Below are 20363 nucleotides of genomic sequence, written 5' to 3' on the forward strand. Positions count from 1 at the left end.
CCACAATGGACAGAATGACGACAACGCAGTCAAAGATGTTCCAACCATTAGTGAAATAGTAGTGTCGGAGAGCAAAGAGTTTTAGGACAAACTCGCCAGTGAAGGCCACAATGAATATGAAGTTTATCCAGTACAAAATGTTCTCTGTCTCTTCTGACTGATCATCTGTTTCCACCATCATAGTTACCATGTTAAGACAGATGAGCATCATGATGGAAATGTCAAAGGCCTGCTGAGTGACAAAGTCAAATACCATCCCCTGGATTTTGTTCTGTAAGAAAATGAAAAGAAAAAGGAATTCAGAAAAGATGAAGATAAACATGGAGGACTAGAAACATTACTTAAAATGAAAATGAAACTATCATTTGTTCAAAAATATGAAAGTACATGAATAATGTGACAAAAATGTACATATATTTGTAATTTACAAATAAATAAACAGATTTAAAACAAAGATGTTAATCAATGTTTATTGTTAATTAATTAAAACAAACATAGTTAAATAAAGCAATAAAATAATAAATGGATAAAAAAACATTTATAAATGACAAATAAACATTTTAATGTTTACAAATGCATATCATTGTAAAAGATTTTTTTTTTAATTGCATTTGCAATTGGATTTTTAAAACATTTTTATTCACTTGCCAATCTAGAAAGTATTAATATGGCATTATTGCCCTGTCAACTGCACCAATCATTGATGGTGAGGTATGCGTAGCAACCAAAATCTGTCTGCTTACCAGTGGTCTAGGGATGGGTTTCTGTGGTTTCTTTGAGCCCAGTTTCTTCATAGCATTGTAGTACTTTTTCTGTTCTTCAGTCATGAAGATATCTTGACCTCCAAAGTATAGGGACAAAAGCAGACTGGTTACAACCTGACAATCTTGCTTGACCACATGTGCTTAAATTAAGAAGATTATGCCATTAAGATTATGCACAAAAATACAGACAGAAAAGGAGACAACATAAAAATGCAGAGAGAAAGTGTGAACGTGCAAATCATGGTGAAGAAACATAAAGACACTTATCTTTTTCTTCTGTTGGTTAAAGTTGTCAATAATGACACCAATGAAGAGATTCAAAGTGAAGAAGGACCCAAAGATTATGAAGATGACAAAATATATATACATGTAGATGTTGTCCTCGTAGATGGGCTGGTCCTCAACCTGCAAGGAGCAGTAAGCAAAAAGTGACTCACATGAATAAGCTGCCAACAAGTCTTTAAAAACTAAAAAAAAAAAACATTCACACCTTTCTGGAATCCACAGCAGCATACATGATGTCCATCCAGCCTTTGAATGTGGCCTAGATCATATGGAGAAAGAAACCAAACTCAAAACTATGTACAGTAACACAAATTCTTTCAATGACATTGACAAGTTATCTCGTCTTTTATGACATTGTTATACGCTGTTATAAAAACACAGTTGAAAAGGATTGGTCACATATGTAAGCAGATGCGCATGAAAAATAATGCAACCATTAATAAACAGCAAATAAATCAAAACTGTCTAATGTTACTGAGTCAAATGGGGATCCAGGAATTTGTAAAGAACTGTGCAAGCTTTGGGGACGCTCATGGTCATGCTTTTTATGAGATATACCTACATTCAAGTGTTAATAAAAAAAATCATAATACAATAAAATATTCTGGGGGTCAAGAAAGGTTAGTAAAAATTCTAAAAAAAAATTTAATGCTGGCAAGAAAAAGAGTCAACAGTTCATGTGTTTGTTCAAATTTGAAGGATTTTTTTACTGAGCAAGGTCATGGAGGGAATTTAAACAAATGATATATAAAATAAATGAGATGACTTACCACTTGCAAGAGAGCCAGGTAACCAGCACCCACATTATCGAAGTTGATCTTCACATTCTTCCAGCGAACCTCTGTGTGGTTCATACTGATGAGTGCAAAGCAATCTGACCTGTTGTTGACAACGTCAGTTTCAAAATTCTCCTCCGATGTCTCATTGAAGCAGTAATAGTACTTCCCAGCAAACAGGTTGACACCCATAATACTGAAGATCAGCCAGAAGATCAAACACACCAACAGCACATTCATAATGGAGGGAATGGCACCCACCAAAGCATTCACGACAACCTACAGGACAAACAAATAAATTGGGGGAAGTGGGAAAAAAGGGGGATGGATTTCAATAAAGTGTTTGAGAGGGAAAAAAAAAAGAGGCAGAGAGATAGAGAAAGTGGGTATTAGACTAAAATAATTGTTCATATGTTAAACATGTAATGTATATTACATATCTTCAAGCTCTTTTGAAAGAAATCCAATTTTCTATACTTTTTCACTGAACAAAGGTAAATTAATCTTTTTAAAACAACTTCTAGGAGTTTTTGTTTATAAATGTTTAATAACAAATATAGTGTAGTCGATGCTGGCTATTTGTTTATCAATGATATCTGTATATACATGCAAATATAGTACAAGTAATGTGTGAAAGAAATTTATGTAGAGGTTTAAGATTTACTTTACAATTACTGTGCCAACTTTTTAATAATGAATTATTCGCCAATTGTAGCCCTATTGTATTTTTTTAAGCAAGAGCAAGAAGATAATTATATCATAAATATATAGTAACTTAACATAGAATTTAATGACGACAACACTAAGATGACGCAGACTGGTATGGCTGGATCCACCAACAAAAATTATTAATAATAATAAAACAAATACTATAAAGTGTGCATTAAAGTGGCAAAGGTTATACAGACAAAATGCATGAAAACACCTTATGTTAAGTGCTTGAAGAAATGTTTTATTTAAATTGAAATTTTCATCATCATCATCATCCCATTTACGGATAGCCACAGAGGTTTCTCTCTTGTCTGCATGCTGGATATCACATGCTCTGCTTCTATCTGCTTCTCGTGAGTTACTTGCTACTTTATTTGCAAGTCAACATTGTTTCCCATTCGTTGATTGGATAAAAGTATTATTATAAAATGCTATATAATCCAAAGAATCCAGAATTGTAAATTTGAAGAGTTTTTAAAAATAAGAATGGGTAGCAATTTCATGCTTGACAATGGTGTATCAAGTAGTAAGAAACAAGCAGAAACAAAACAACACCAGTATCCAGAGGATATGTGGAATTTGTAGACCATTGCCACCTTTGATTTATTATTAGTCGTACATAAATACATAACCACCAAACACATTTTTTTTTTCTTTTGCCATACCAGTATACCGCTTAGTGTCATGAAAGAACCCAGACATTAAGAGAAAACTACCTGCCCAATGTGTGGTAGAAATATAAAGGTAGACATTGTAGAGGAAGACTCCCACCCTCCCAGTCACCCTCTCACTCATGGTACACACAAAAGCTGTGATGTCAGCACACTATCTGGTTTGGTGATGTCAGAGATGGTCAGCCAATAACGGTGCATGCAGTCCTAGCAGTAGTCATGCCCCACCCCCTTTATACATTTAAAAAGATAGTTAACGATGTCAGTGATATTACTAATTCATTAATTAGTGTTCCTTACACAGGGAACTCAATGTTCCAATTCAGGCTTTCATGAATTAGTGCAAGTTGCATTTACTCGAGATATTTTGAAGTGCAGGAAATGTATCAAACGTTCTAAAAAATAAGTAAGAACAAATCACTCTCTGGTAGTGAAATATGACCTGTACGTACTCCTGGCATTCAGGCAAGCAATGGAGCTTGCTCAGCAAATAAGCCTGGTTTATATGAGTCAATGAGATGGTTATGCAATCGCAGATATTAGCTACGATAGAACCAAGGGGGGAACATGACTTTTTTCTTACACCTTCAAGAACATGCATTCTACATGATATGCAATGGCAAAGAAATAGAACCAGAATATGAACAACTGAATGGATACAAAAACTGGTAATGCAGTTTTTCAAATGAAAAAAACCCAAAACAAAAACAGATTAGGTTACAATAAACTAATTTTAATGTGGTACAAATTCTCTTAAAGTTTGAGTAATCAGAGAATGTTTTAGAAAACGATCTACTGATCTTCTGATTTTGCTTTTCATTAACATTGGAAATTAGTCTTTAAGGCTTGATTTAAATGACTAAAAGTTGTATTTTTGACATCATTTTATTGTGAGTGATCAAAAGAAGATTGATGCATAAAAACCTGATATGATTTTTAACCATGCTGTCTCTTTCATAACTCAATTTATCAAGCAAATATTATATTTAAACCCAATATAGAGCTATCTAAACCTAAACCGCATTATTTTGTAATTGCACACCAAAAAAAAAAAAGACCAGACAAACCGAAACCGAAGTATTAGGCTGCAGAAAAGAGAAGGGTGAAGACAGAAGGATGACTTTAGAAAGTCACAGAGAGTCTTTAAGAGAAACGGTGAACCTTTAAGGCATTTGGATGCTAGAAACATCACAAAAAGGCCTTCAACTAATGTCATTAAGTGAATGGTAACCGAACAAAAGAAATAAATGGCTGTGATGAGGCAGCTTCACATAATATCCCCTCTCGTCTTTATTCTAAAAACCATAAGTTTCCCCATAAGTTGCTATAAGATTATTTGAGATGTCAATTAAATAAAAAGGGAATTTCATTATTCTTCTACACATCTAAGAAATCAATAAAATCTTCATATTTCAGCTGCATCATGACGCAATGTTGAAAGGATTTTCCATGCGGAGAGTTTTAAAATACATGCACTTGAAGGATAGGTTTAGCCAAAAAAAAACAACAATGTCATTTGGATTTTCAGAATCCTGATAGGTTTGCTTATTCCTCTGTAGCTGTGGTTTTGCTTTCTGCACAATGGTGGTTTTTGGCATGCAGTCGTGTTCTCACAGAGTGACTGGCATGCATAGGGCAGCCCTGGATCTTACCCTCATGCCCTCAAACCGGGACAAAGCTCTCAGGGGCCTGAGAGCCCTCAAAGTCCTCAGGGACTTTATGGGGCCCAAGTCTGAGTAGCCCAGCGCATTAGCTATAAGGCTGACTATAGACACCTATACAAAGAGAGAAAGAGGAAGGGAGGAAGAGAGAAAGAGATGGGCCAAAGTGTTAGAGTCAAGGAGGACGTCAAGGAGAAAGAGAGAGGACCCTACGTTGACACTGAGCTGGAGAGGCAGTAAACAGATATATACATACATATAGAAGGGTTTGCTCATGTATGTATGCATATATGTGTATTCAACAACAGAGAGAAAGAGAGAGAGAAGGAGAGATTCAGGTTAAACATGGGGTTAACCAGTCATAGGTACTGTATTGTTGGGCGACCCAAATGTTTGCACTTTTGATCTTAATATGCGATTGGTTTTTGGTATCGCAGGCAGACGAAGCTTGGAAAGCAGCTTACAGCAAACCTGGAAGGAAACTTTTGGTTGAGAAATACAAAAAACAGAGGTGAAGGGACACATTTAGAGAAGAGGTGTGCACAAACTTACAAGCACGTTCACTGTACTTTGTACACACAAGATACACACAATACGTACAAACACCAACCGCGTACGGTACACACGAGACCATTCGAGAGTCATTAGGGTAACAGGGCGGTTTGGGAGAGTAAGGAGGCAGAGAGAGAGAGGAACTCCTGTAAAAGAACAAGAGAGTCCTAGCAGAGACCTTACCCTGGCCCCTCACTTCCCGGCCCTCTTATGCCCCCTCAGGCCCTCTGTGTCCATCAGCACTATAGAGAGACAAGGTTACAGTGCCTGTCAGGGACAACAACTAACCATTTCTAGGACTTATATCCACATGTAATCAAACATGTAATTAAACACACAACTGGCCACACCATAATAGGCTATGTTTATAAATGTGGGCAGTCATTTAGACGTGTTGATGGCTTTGACTTCAATACCATGTTGACTATTTCCAAATGAACCATTTTTACAAGTTAATTTACATGAGTGTCTATCTATATACTTCAGTTAAGAAAATAAAAAACTTTTAATTTGAAAAAAAAAACATGGAAATTAATGAAAATGTAATTATGAATTAATTATCAGTAATAATTAAATAACTTTAATTAATAAATCATTCTACAACTGAATCTGAAACCTATGTATATGAAGTTTGGATAATTTATTGAGATTTGAACTTGGATATCACACTTGAATTTTTAAACGTGGAAAAGCAATGTTAATCATATTAAATGTTGATATTACTTTTTAATTTTATATATATATATATATATATATATATATATATATATATATATATATATATATATATATATATATATATATTAAAATATACAATTATGTTAACTCTACATTTTTTTTTTACATTCACATTTTTCATGATTGCAATTAAACAAACTCGCAGATGGACGATCTGTTAATTTACCCAAAAATCACATTAAGCTTTTTTTTTTATGTTTATACTCTGAAAGTGGGAAATACATTGAAATAAAATAAGGTAACAATGTTTCTGTTCTACAGTAAAAAAACAAAAAACAATAACATCAATACATAGAACAAGAATAAATAAATATTATAAGTTCATATTTTGGAAACATGACCAATAAACTCTGAACTGAGTGCAGCAGCACCCAAGCACTCTAACTGTGAGGATCAAATCTAATTTTAGGATCTGTCTAAAGACAATGACCACTGACCTCAGAGCAGACCACGAGGACCAAAAGGAATAGAATAGAAAAACATGTTTGTTTGTATAGGAAATATAATTAATCGCCAAAAGGACTGACAGTGCACCATGAAATACTCAGAACTACCACATATATCTGCAGAATAATTCATCTGATGTGGGCAAGGGATAACAGCTGTGATTAATAGATATTAGTCTAAGTTACTTACATCCACAATGAAGAAGTCCAGCCAGCACCATGCATTGGTGAAGTATTTGACAAAGCCATAGGCTACCCATTTCAGCAACATTTCCAAGATGAAGATGTATGTGAAGACTCTGTCAGCATATTCTAGAATGATCTGGATGGTTTTCCTCTGTTCAATGTATACATCCTCAAATGCCTTAGAAACAAAACATTTCATTAGCATTATTACATTTTTACATTCAATTAGCAGTGTTACTGAATGTTCAATTTATCTCACATTTTTGTAATGTTAATGTACATGAAAACATTTCAAATTGACGTAGCTAAAAATAAATGATGGCATTTAAATCTTGATGAGTTTTTGTAAAAACGTATTTTCATAATTTTTTGTTTTTGTTCAAATGTTTAAGATTTATCAATTGCTGCTTTCCCTACAATCATTCTTCACTTCCAGTACCGGACATCACCAAAGTGTGGCACTGCAACCACACTTACATTAGCTCACTTTTTCACTTCAGCGGGAGTTTGGGCACGATCCCTAACAGTAGCTGTGAGAGAGGCAGCAGAACTGTCTGCATGTGGGGCCATTTCTACAGCATTTGGCTACAGTCCCTAACAGCAGACATGAGATACTGCAGCCCCAAGACAGACTGCTGAGGTGCAGGGGCCGGTACAGTGCAATATAGTGATAGCCATTAGCTACTTACATAGATCATATACCACAGTATGCTTTGCAGCCTCAATCACATTAAAATCTACCTGCACTAGCATTATATCGCATTAGTTTCCCACATATACATTGTGAAAGGTTGAGATATCTACACTGTGCCCATATATCTTCCAATCCTATTGCAGAATTTCTTTCAGCTTCTGCAAATCTTTTTCACTGATGTTGCCATAAGAGGTTATGAATCGGCATGGACATTTTTGAGGTCTACACTCTTTATCTAATTTATAGCTAATTAAATAACGCATTTATCTGTAACACGCATAAAGGTTATTTGCAACGCACAAAGGCCCAGAACTCTTTTAAATGGAAAAATGAAGCCTTAAGAATATGTTAACCTAGGGAGATCAAACTAAACATTGTATGAATTATTACCCTGTTGTTGTTGTTGCTGTTGCTGTAACCCCAATGTAAAGTCTTCAAAATGCAAACCTTCATTTGTGTGGTTTTGTCATTTTTTAGAAATATGCACTTATTAAATGAAATAACAACAACAAAAAAACATTTAATAAATATGTGACCCTTGAGCCCAAAAGTCTTAAGTCGCATGGCTATATCTGTAGCAATAGCCAAAAATACACTGCATGGGTCAAAGTTATTGATCTTTCTTTTATGCCAAAGATCATTAGAACAGTAAGATTGTGTACTATGAAGATATTTTGTCAATTTCCTACCAGAAATACATTAAAACTTAATTTCTGATTGGTAATATGCATTGCTAAGAACTTAATTAGAGGCGTCCTCAGATTTTCAAATAGTTGCATCTCAGCCAAATATTGTTCTATCCATAAAAACCAGGCATATATTCAAAAGGCTTAAAAACATACAATATATATATATATATATATATATATATATATATATATATATATATATATATATATATATATATATAATCTAAAGGGGTAGGTTTAGGTGTAGAGTTGGTGTAGGACAATAGAACATAGTTTGTACAGTATAAAAACCTATGGAGAGTCCTCATAAACCACAAATACCAGTATGTGTGTGTGTGTGCATGCATGTATTTATTAATTTGATCTTTAAAAAGATGAAATATGTGCCTCAAATGCTTTTGGAAAAATTAATGGAGCATCAGAGTGTACTGCATTCATGGATTGTGGTTCTATTATTATCAATTTTTTATCTTTTTGTGTGTGTGTGTGTGTGTGTGTGTGTGTGTGTGTGTGTGTGACCTCACCAAAGCTCCAGAGCTGAGCAGAATCATGAAAATGATGAGTGTCTCAAACCAGTTGTGTTCAACGATGAGGTAGCAAGTTTTCCTCAGGAACCACCAGTACTTTCCCCAGCCCTCGGTGATAGGCACGTCACAGCATTTGTATCGTGCCACACAGGCTGAAAAAACATGTTACACACCTATTGAATACGCATTTACATCAAATCAACACTCACAATGTATGCTTTTTTTTTGCATAAGGCTAAAACAAGTTCACTCCTTTACCAATGAAACTATAATGTGTAATACAGAATATACTAGGACTGTCACAGATATATCACAGATATATAATATCAAAGTTAGATTTAAATCAAGAACATTTACTTTCAAATAAATATGCATGCATTGCTCACCATCAGTCCAGCAGGCCTCTGGGTCTAAGTACTCCTCCACGACCTCTACCACAGCCATTTCCTCCTCATCAGGCTTTATGTCGATAGTGCTTCCCTCTGAAGAGCTGGTGTCATCCAGCTAGAGGAAAAAAAATACACTGATGTATCAATGTATCAATGTACATTTTATTTATTGCGATGCATTCTTAATACTTTTATTTTATCAGTTCATTTCAACAAGATCTTCCCAAAAAATACAGATGGTATTGAAACAAGGTCAACACAAGGTGATCCTGAATCCAACTGTCTCATTCTCCAGTGAAAACCTTCTGCTGTTGCATTAGTCGACAGAAATGCCTGAATGCAAGATAAAATATAAACCTACAGACTTATAACTGAACTTGAGTAACAGTTAGTCAAAATTGTAACCCACTAGTAAGTTATAAACTGAAGCCAGATGTGTCCTAGCACTAACCTTCAATGTTCTTCTGGGTGTCTAGCTTAATTAGCATTCACTCTACCCAAGACACAATTAACCTTGACTCAATACTAACTGAATTAACAAGGTTAAAAACTATCATCTGCATATGTAAATCAGACAGTGATGAATGAGGTTTTCCTGTATTTTATGCAAATCAGGTGTTGTGTGTTGATTTAATTTTTGTTACATATTATGGAGCATCACATTTGTATTTATGTCTAGCCAACAACTAAAGATGCTGAGACAAACATTGTAATATTGTTAACATCTATTTTTTACCCCACAAGTTCTATGAATTTGATGGCATTCGGAGCAAGAATGAAAAACAGAAGTATAAAAAAAACATAAATTGTAGTAGCATTAATTAACATTAATTAGTCACACCAAACTGAAAATACTGCATGTGATAAATGTGGTGTACAAATAAATGTAATTACTGATTTTATTATTATACAATTTTTTATGCTAATATAATAACGTGGAACTGAAACATACAATGTATCCTGTTACTTCTGATTATTAATTTACTATAAGTTATATTAAATGTTGATGTGTCTACATGTTTATATTATATTATTATATTATTTTACAAGGAAGTTACTTTATATGTGACATATAACCATCTCTTACTGCAAGCAACTATCATAATCTAAAAAGAACTAGAACACACACACACCTAAGCACTGGCATGTGAGTACACCCATACAAACACAAAAAAACATATTCCTCAGTCTCCTGGAAAAGCCTGACCCTGATCACAGCAGGCCAGGATGACACAGCAGTTTTATAAAACCGAATCGTTAACACACACACACACACACACACACACCAGCAGTCGAAAGCATCTAAAGCATCAAACAACCCTTACACACCACCACTGCAGTCCTCCCTGACCCAGGCTGGCCAATCAAAAATGAAGACCCAACCACCACTGTTTCAATTGGCTAACAGAAATGATCTACTGTGATGCCACTGGCTAGATGTTCAGCATGTGTAGTTCGGCCGTACTGGATCTGTTACATCTAAACTGGGTCAAGGTGACCCAGTCTTTGCACAGAGACCAGGACAATGACAGGAGAGTCAGTATAAATTTATGTGTGGGCTAATATATATATATATGATAAATATTCTAAAGATACATTATTTATCTACGTATTTACCCAGTTCCCACTATTACTCAGTTCATGGGAACTCATGCTTGATCTTCACTTTGAGGGCTGCAGCTAAACTGTTTTGAACTACACTTTGGATTTTGGATGAAAAGCAATCGCTGACATTGTTTCCTGGTTCATTCTTGTGCCTGGTAGCATATTACAGTATTACGTTAGTGGCTAGCTATGCTTTTTGCTGCTTTCTTGTTACCACAGATTTAATAACCCATTTTTATCAAAACTTGCGTGCACACAAATGCACGTGTTTAAAAACACATGCAAAGAAAAAAACATTACATCATCTGGTGGACTGCATCTATTCTTTGGCTGAGTGGCTCAGCACTCAGCAGAAGCAGCAAGGCAATAAATCACAGGAATAGCACAACTCAACATTCTTATACTGCCTGCAAAGCCTTAATCCACCCATACTGCTGTAATCTGCAGCCCGTAATCAACTACTGACACTGATTTCATCTAGTCACGCTCTACAAACACATACCGCCATAGTCTGATCATACTCCCTTATTTTCATCATTCTATTAATTAAAATATATGCATTGAGCTTAATGCATTTGTCAAAGCTTCAAACACAAAATAAAAATTACTAGCATGCTTCTCTTAAACTGTAAGTCAATGCGATCCTGATTATATTTATTTTAGTCCTGCTCGGCTGACTCAAGGAGCCTTCTTTTGGCATTTTATTAATAGAGAAGTCATCTTTAATCAAGAAACCCTAATATGGCCTCAGGAAATACATAAAGAGATGCAACCAAATGTTACACAATCATTTTCAATATGCCGGAAATGAAAGTTTGTCTCTGTCAGAATACACAAGCTTTCTTGTATACACAACTCCTTCTGAAAGTGAAATGATGCAAAAAGCAACATAGGCTCAAAATGATGATCTTGGTGAATTCTGTACAGTAAGCAGAAGTAAGCCATTTTCAATTCCTCAAAGAATACTGTAAGGGCCACATACATTTCCTCTATAATTTACTTCAGTCTTATATATATATATATATATATATATATATATATATATATATATATATATATATATACACACACACATGAATCACAAGTCATCAGAACAATTTATTTTTTCTATAATACATAAAATACCATAATACGAAAAATATGAAGGAAAGTTAAAAGGCATCACTGTGCTGCCTTCAAAATCTTCATTTATGATCCAATGCCACATTAGAGTATTGCAACTATGATGCTGCTTTGGTTCTTTACAGTTCATTCAAAAAAGCATTAAATTTAGCCTTGCAACAACAACATACACCAGGTCCACTCATATTACTACGAATGGGTGAAACTTTGAACTCCAATAAGCCGCAACTTGTAAACAAAATGGCCAATTACAAGTCATTGCGTCACTGCAACATTTAGTGTCCTGAGTCTCGCTTGCATGCGCATTGGCTAGACCATGTATCCAAAAATATGCTTTTCAATGTTATGAGAGCATCAAAAATAAGATTTATAAGATAATTCTTGTCAGATTTTACTGCTGATATTAAAAGGGACAGTTCACCCAAACATTTTGTCATCATTAACTTACCTTAATGTTGTTCCAAACCTGCATGAGTTTCTTTCCTATGTTGAAAATAAAAGAAGAGATTTTGAAGAATGCTGGTAATGAAACATCTGATGGCCACCATCAACTTCCATAATATGTCTTTCCCTAATAAGTATGCCAGTGGAAACCAAACTGTTTGGTTCTTTAAAATCTTGTGTTCAAAATAAGAAAAAAAACTTGTACAGATTTTGAAAAACATGAGGGTGAGTAAATGATGACAAATGATTTTTGGGTGAACTTTTTGTTTAAATGTGAAAACAAACAGGTTTTGAGATTTTAGCATTTCCTTATTCAAGTAGATAGTCTTGAGAGTTAGTCTTGCATGCTGGAAAAAGCTACCTGGAGGCTTTGCAAATATGGCCACCAAGTGAATGGACTTTCCTTAAAAAAGACTTTAGTAATACTTACATCTTTGCTATTTTCCACATCCGACTCACTGCTGAAGTCCTCAGTGTTGAGGTTCTCAAAGTCTGACTCTCCCACAGCGATGGGAACCCGTACCGTTAGATTGGGGTTGTGTATGAAGGACATGGGCTCCTCATCAATCATGTACTTTCCTACGCTGCTACCAATGCCGCTTGTGGTGCCATTACCGTTCTTAGGGTAGTTCAGATCACATTTGATGTCAACACCAGTGTGGTTACCTATGATGTTGAGTTTTTTGTCATACATGTCATCAAGAGGTTTGTCTTCATCTTCCAAAGGTTTCTTCTTCAAGACGTGGGCCACCAGGAGACGTACGTGAACTTTGAACCAAGCGATACCCTTCTTAATGCGGATCACTGAAATCTGCAGGTTGTTCAGCTCACCGTCATCATCTGTGGCTGCCAGATTATCAGCACTGAAGGAGCTGAGCAGCAAGGCCAAGAACAGGTTCAGCACCTGATCAAGAGAAGATAATAGATTTAGCTTTTACATATGATAATGGTTTGAAGACCACAAGACCTTAGGTTTTCCCATCTGTCATTTTTTGACTCCACAATGCTTAAGCAAATTCAAATGAGGCCTGCAATCATCCCTTTCCACCACAAAATGACAGGTGGGATAGACATTTCTTGAAATACTGACAAAGAAACAGGTAGGACTGCAACACTGAAAGTAGAGAACTCTAAAACTCACCACCAAGTTTCCAATGACCATCACCATCATGAATACAATGAGACACATTGATTGTCCAGCCACCTCCATACAGTCCCACATGGTTTCAATCCATTCTCCACACAGCACCCGGAACACAATGAGGAAGGAGTGGAAAAAGTCGTTCATATGCCAGCGGGGCAGTTCGCAGCTCTCTGCGATCTTACACACACAGTCTTTATAGCTCTTCCCAAACAGCTGCATGCCCACCACAGCAAAGATGAAGACGATGATGGCCAGCACCAGGGTCAGGTTTCCTAAAGCTCCCACAGAGTTACCAATGATCTTGATCAGCATGTTCAGAGTGGGCCATGATTTGGCCAGTTTAAACACCCTCAGCTGCATGAGAGAAGAACAGCATTATGTCTGGAATATATCTTCACTGTGTGTCTTCTACTGTTCCTTCTTTTGATTATTTTAATGCATACGTGATCAATAAATATAATTTCTCCAAAAAAAAGTTTAGAAATAAATCACACTGACTCCTGATTTTTCACTGGTGAAGTGTATACAACTATGGATGTCATAATACCAAAATGTTGGTAGTTGATACCAATAAAATATTACAATTTTTTACACCAGATCGAATACTACATCAAAAACCTAATATGCTAATAAACACAATTAATTTAATATATTCAATATAATAAAATATGATCTAATTAAACATTAAGTTAAAAAATTAACATACCTACAAAATCTGCTAAATGCAAATACAAGAAACAATTGATGCTTATACCTCTAATAAAATGTTATACTATCTATTATATAGAAACATGTGGGTGAACAGTCTTCACTCATGACGCACCAATCTGAAGGATCTGAGCACAGACAGCCCCTCTACATCAGCCAGCCCCAGCTCCACCAAACTCAGGCTCACAATGAAGCCATCAAAGATATTCCAGCCCTCCTGAAAGTAGTAGTACGGATCCATAGCTATCAACTTGGCAAACATTTCAGCTGTGAAGATACCTGTGAACACCTGAGACAAAAAAACAAAGAAAAAGGGTCATTAAGATGAAAAATGTTGATGATACACTACAGATAAATATACTAGTATCTAGTCTATTAAAAAGGTGTTTAGATTGTAAATTAACATTGGCTGTGCCTATATCATGAATATGTAAGATCACTAAACTGAATACATGGAGCAACAGATAAATAGTGGGAGATAATAGAGACTAAAATGTTGGAGAAAGAATAGTTTAATGCAGGCTTCAATTTTAATGTAGGTCCATCAGATACTGAGGAGCAGACATCAGCGCTGCACTGCCAGAGACATAACTTAAAATGGAAATGTGGGACAGGGTCCAGTACTGCTGCTCATTACAGAAATGGGGAGATGGTTAGGATTGAGAAAGGAAATGGCTGAATTTAAGGCTGTCGAATGATTAAAAAATGCAATTAAATTAATGACATGATATGCCAGTCAATCAAACTTTAGCCTTGCAAATGAAAAGAATCAGAATACTTGTGTTTTGTATTAACTACAATTAGACTATTCAGCTCATTTGGTTGTGTATATGATTTTGCAGTTATGTTATTTTGGTCATTTCTATTAAAAAGAACAAACTGCAAAAGAAAAAACAGATAAGAAAAAAACATTCTTACCAGGTTTCCAACAGAAAGCACATCCTCAAAGTGTGGTGTCATGGGATAATGCTCCATGGCCATGAAGACTGTGTTCAGAACAATACATATAGTGATAGCCAGATCTACAAATGGATCCATCACTATGAGGTTTACTATCTCTTTTATCTTTATCCAGAGTGGACAGCACTCCCATATCAAGAATGTGTTGGCAAACTTATACCAGCAGGGCGGACATTTTCTCTGAGACTCCTCTAGCTCTGTGGTAATAAAAATAAAGAGAAAGAATATTTTGAGGCCTATATTTTGAGCAAGAAATATGTAATATGGAACTATAAATGGATATGATTAATACTGATTTGATATCATTACTGTTTTGCTATGCTCTGGTATTATAGTGAACAGACAGACAGACAGATGTTATATAATACCTTCCACCAGTGTGTTGGTGACGACAGTCATTGCACTGTTGGCTCGCTCCTTCCGGCTAAAGGAAGTATTGAGCTGGTCCACCGACACCATAAGAGAACCTGAGTGCTTTCTCTTTCCCTCCACCTCTGTGGTCTGTGATATAAGTGATGTAAGGTGAAAAAAAACCCCACAAAGAACATTTAGAGATGGAATTTTTTCAAGAAACATTTTAACTCATGCCAACACACATGCACATGCACTGACAAAAACACAAGCCTGAACTAACCTGCAATACACACTCAATGTTTATTGTTCTCTTTAGACATTGCTGAATTCTCTGATATATTCCTAAATGTATTCTCTCTCTTTAAGCCACTCTGTGAAGTACTGTACCTAAACTCTTCTTAAACCGGCTTGCCTAAACTTGACTAAAGATTTTTGCATATGGTCCTATCAAAGCTAATTCTCTTAGAGAAACCCAACAGCAATCTGATATATAAATTGTATAAATAACTGAAGCTTTAGAGTAGTGGTTCACCTACTCAGCAACTTTTTTTCTGTTCATATTAAGAACAAGATCTTGAAAAACCTTGGTGTTTGAGGTAATTTAATTATAAGTGTGACCTCTAGACCTGGAAAAGCAATGTAATTTAATAAAATCTTATAGCTCTATAGGCATTTTATGAATATACATTTTTCTAGGTAGGCCCAGCTCTAATTATTTCATCAGGTAGAAATAAAAATATTATGAAAATCTTTATCCTAATCCCTTAAATCACAATCAACTAAAAAGGTAATTGGGTCTTTAAGTATTGTTGTGGATAATGGGAATTACTGGCTTAGGAGAATAGTTTGAGTAAAAATTTAAATACTTTTTTTTTTTTTGCTGATAAATTCATATAACTCTACATCTGAGATTGTGAATGAGAGACACCTATTTATTTACTTTAGTACATACAACACTATTCATTACAGCTCAAAAGGTTGCCTACTTGTTCTCCAGAGAATATTATGATGCAAGAAGAAAATTCACACATTGCTTAAGGCCCAGTTTTCACTGCCATTCGAAAAAGTCTCTTGAATATAATTTCACTTGATATTGTGGGTGTTGGTCAAGACAATGTTTATCTGTTTATCTTAACAGTTCCTTCCACTGTTTCAAAGATCATCTATTTTACAATGCAATTACTTGAGTGTCAGCAGCATGTTTAGGTGAATGTCTGAAACAGCATGCCATACAGCTGGGTGAAAACTGGGCCCGACATCATGCTTCCCACACAGGAGGAGAAGGCAAAGAGAGTATAAGGATGTCAATCCACCATGCTAACTAAAATGAGGTAGAATGCTGTTATTGGTAAGGTTAGGATAGGTTTTTTTGCATAACACTTTTTTGGAGGGAGCAGAGTGGTCCTGAAATTCTGAAAATAATTGAGCTGGCAAACTTCATAGATGTAAAATAAATTAATAAATTTACAAATTTGAAGTTCTGGTTGATGGGCTGATGTGGAATGGGCAGAGTGTGACCTGAAAAATTACCTGAATTAAATTATTTAATGTGACAATGTAATTAGTATGTAAATCAGGTCAAAAGGGGAGGGGCTACAGCATATATTAGTTTAAAGATGGGCATTGAAGGAATAGTTCACCCAAAAATGAAAATTAACCCATATTTTACTTATCCTGAAGCCTAACTAGGTGTATATGAATTTCTACTTTCAGAAGAACACAGTCAAGAGTTTTTAAAAAATGCATCCTGGCTCTTCCAAGCTTGGTAATGCTTGTGGATAGTGGCCATTATTTTGAAGCTCCCTAAATCGGATATCTTTGCGATTACTGTTGTGAAAACTAACCTATATGCCTTCAGGGGGTTATCATATGTCCTCCGAAGCAGATTGATGGGTTTTTGTAACCAAAATATTTCTAGTTAAAATTAGTCAGCTATTTATGTTATAATTTTAAAACTTAAAATATTTTGGTTACAAAAAAAACATCAATTTGCTTCATGTGAAAACCCCCCGAAGGCATAAGCTTGGAAGAGCCAGGATACATTTTGAAAAAAGTCGTCTGGAAGAAGAAAGTCATATACACCTAGGATGGCTTTGGGGGAAGTAAAATATGGCATAATTTAAATTTTTGGGTGAACTATTCCTTTAATGTGTACAAAAGGACCCCTCGAAAACTCTCTTTATTTCTTTTTTTGATTGGCCATGCCATTCACAGAGGGAGAGCGCTGGCAGGGAGTGGGACTGGTAGGATTGCAGATCAAGACTTGCATAAAATAACAAAAATAGTTAGAGAGAAGAAAATTAGTTGTGGGATTGAGAGAGAATAGGCAGACTGGAAACTTGGAAGGAGTCAAAATGGAGTAAAACAAAAAGGGAAAGAGATAGGAAAAATCTGAACTGGAATCAAATCGGCCACTCTTGTCATGCCTATACTCTGAACCTGCCCCCTGTGGACGTCCTTACACTGTCATCAGAAGCTGCCTTATCTATTTTCACCTCAGGCAGTAGTCGGCCAGGCCCAGGCCCGATCAGAGACACCACGCCGTTGCAGTCCACTGTGCTGTTTCTCTTGCAGCCTGGGTGGGGTGCCAGCGGGTTAATGCGTGAGGAACCCTGGCTGTAGCCGCTGTAGCTGCTGCGTCTGTACGGGACAAAGAGGGAGCCGCGGCGGTCTTCGCTCTCCTCGACCGTGCTGTGCTCATCGTCTGCGAACTCGTTCTCCGAGCCCTTGAAGCTGAATATACTGCTGCGGCGGGACATGAAGGGAGAGCCGGGGATGCTCAACAGGGACTGTAAAAAAAAAAAGAAGGACAGCATGAATGAGAACAAAGAATCTTCAGCGAGCATGACTTTTACACATGAGAACAAAAAGACTTTACCATTAATTTTTTCTGAGTGGTATGTCGAAGACCCTACACATTGCATACCATTTACTCTCAGAAAGGTTGAGAACAATAACTGCTGAGCAAAGTCATTACATGAATAATTCAACAGTTAACTGCAGGTCACTTCTGGTATTCAGAGAGCCATTGTTCTCTATTCGTTTATGAAACAGGACTAGGTAAAGCTGACCGATGTTTAAAATTAATATGAAATTAAAACACCCTGTTTATTGTCAGAATTGCACATTTCTGATATTCTTAATTATTATTTTATACTGTTACAACAATTTTTTAAAATAATAATTTTATTTAGTTGATCACACATAAATTTGTCTTGATAACATTTTACTTTTTTAAAAATGTAAAAAAGGAAAAAAAAATTAATTTAATTTAACTTAAAAATTGCTTTTGTTAACTGGAAATTAAAAAAAAGTAACTGTTGTTGATTACATATTTAATTATACTAATAAAGATGAAATAAAGCTAAAATAAAAGTATTAGATGAATTAGTATGCTGCCTTGGCAGTAAACTGAAATAAAATATTTAGGTATACAGTGATTACTAAAACTAAAATTAAAATATATGAAAGCTAAACAAAACAAAAATGACAACAAAATAACTAAAAATATATCAAATAAAATCAGACTCAAAAAATACTATCATATTAATAGTAAATGAATAATACTGAAGTAACAATGATTAATATGATTGAATAAAATGTTATATATTTTAATATAACCTAACGTGTGTTGCTGGCAGATATTTAGCAATTGCTTTTACCATTCAGTCTTCATTCTGGTAATACTCACACCTCACAATCGTATCAATTAATTATTTCACTTTAGAAATGTGTAACCTGATGAAAGTTTAATGTGTTCTCAAAAGTATATTCTTGCTCATACACCAAACAGAAGCATTTATCCTACTGCAGAATGCTTGCTTGTAGCTAAAATTCACTTCCCATCTGAAATTCACAGATGATCCAAGATGCTAGTTGAGACCACTATTATTGCAGAGTTCTAACTGTTCGCTGAAATTCACTGATAATGCAGAACGCTAGTTGCTAGCGCAGGAGTTTTCTCTGCGGTGTGGCTGAAAGCCTTCTCCCTAATGGAGCGGTTGACCACTGCAGACTACGTACAGCAAAAAGAGACCCAAATGCGCTCTCAGCAGGGACTATTTTTCTCAGATCACTCACTAAGGAAAAGTTGGTTGATCTGGTAAAGGGTTGAGACAGCAGTGCTACAAAGAAAAAGTTCTATGCAGATTGCATAATGATACTTAAATATCCATAACAATCAGTGGCCTTCAGTGCTAAATCTAAGAAGAAAAAATATCACCAAGGGGAAAGTAGAGGGGTCACACTGTAATAACTAATGTCATGAAAACAGCTTCCAAATAAAGGCAGCGATTGCCTAATAAGGTGCTTTAATCTATTGTTGCAAGGTTGATCTGAGCAGAATTCGTAGGGTGGGGCCCAGGAGTATAACTTCCTGCTTAAGCACACTATATTACTGCTCTCATCAGATGAAAGATTTATAGTGGGTAAATAAATAATTCACTGGGCCAGTGAAAGTATGGCGCTCCCGTGCCATACTTCACATATTTACACAACAACATATACAGATATAAAAGGGTCATGAAACCCTACAAATTTTAACATAAATTTGTCCACAGCACTTTTCAGGCAAGTGTGTTCACATGGAGGTTTTCAGGGGCCAGTGTAAAAAAAAAATATGGTGTTTTATTTGTATCCAAATTGAGGAGATGTGTCTACGTCAGAAGGTTTCTCTTGATTTATTCTTAATAAAATTGTACACTATTATTAATAATAAATGCATTATTGAGAAAGTATCACTTCTGACTATTCTGTCTTCCCTCATTGTCATCATTTAAAGACGTAAATGTCATAAGTGTTCATTTCTGCGATTCTAAGCAACATGAAGTTTGGGTGCAGATGGTTAGCTTGCTGTGGCCTACTAACAACCATTAGAAACATTTTCTGCTGGAGAGCTTTGAGAATTTGCGACTGGTGGAATCTAGGATGGCCAATTG

General features: G+C 35.6%; 1 protein-coding gene across 3 annotated transcripts in view; it reads right to left on the bottom strand.

Moving 5' to 3' along the window:
• scn8ab (sodium channel, voltage gated, type VIII, alpha subunit b) overlaps positions 1 to 20363 on the bottom strand; it is a 48572-nt gene that overhangs the window by 5614 nt on the left and 22595 nt on the right. For 2 of the 3 annotated variants that reach the window (XM_043241899.1, XM_043241900.1), the window contains exons 12-26: positions 17922 to 18215; positions 15441 to 15573; positions 15031 to 15269; positions 14228 to 14401; positions 13402 to 13758; positions 12691 to 13164; positions 9087 to 9204; positions 8698 to 8852; positions 6795 to 6968; positions 4860 to 4982; positions 1820 to 2104; positions 1255 to 1308; positions 1032 to 1169; positions 744 to 848; positions 1 to 271 (exon numbers count right to left, since the gene is read on the bottom strand). In XM_043241899.1, coding sequence (XP_043097834.1) covers positions 1 to 271; positions 744 to 848; positions 1032 to 1169; positions 1255 to 1308; positions 1820 to 2104; positions 4860 to 4982; positions 6795 to 6968; positions 8698 to 8852; positions 9087 to 9204; positions 12691 to 13164; positions 13402 to 13758; positions 14228 to 14401; positions 15031 to 15269; positions 15441 to 15573; positions 17922 to 18215 — 3094 coding nt within the window. The remainder of the gene's footprint in view (positions 272 to 743; positions 849 to 1031; positions 1170 to 1254; positions 1309 to 1819; positions 2105 to 4859; positions 4983 to 6794; positions 6969 to 8697; positions 8853 to 9086; positions 9205 to 12690; positions 13165 to 13401; positions 13759 to 14227; positions 14402 to 15030; positions 15270 to 15440; positions 15574 to 17921; positions 18216 to 20363) is intronic. The other variant, XM_043241901.1, reaches the window with a different exon arrangement.

This window comes from Puntigrus tetrazona, chromosome 6 (assembly GCF_018831695.1).
Source record: "Puntigrus tetrazona isolate hp1 chromosome 6, ASM1883169v1, whole genome shotgun sequence".
Classification (NCBI taxonomy): domain Eukaryota; kingdom Metazoa; phylum Chordata; class Actinopteri; order Cypriniformes; family Cyprinidae; genus Puntigrus; species Puntigrus tetrazona.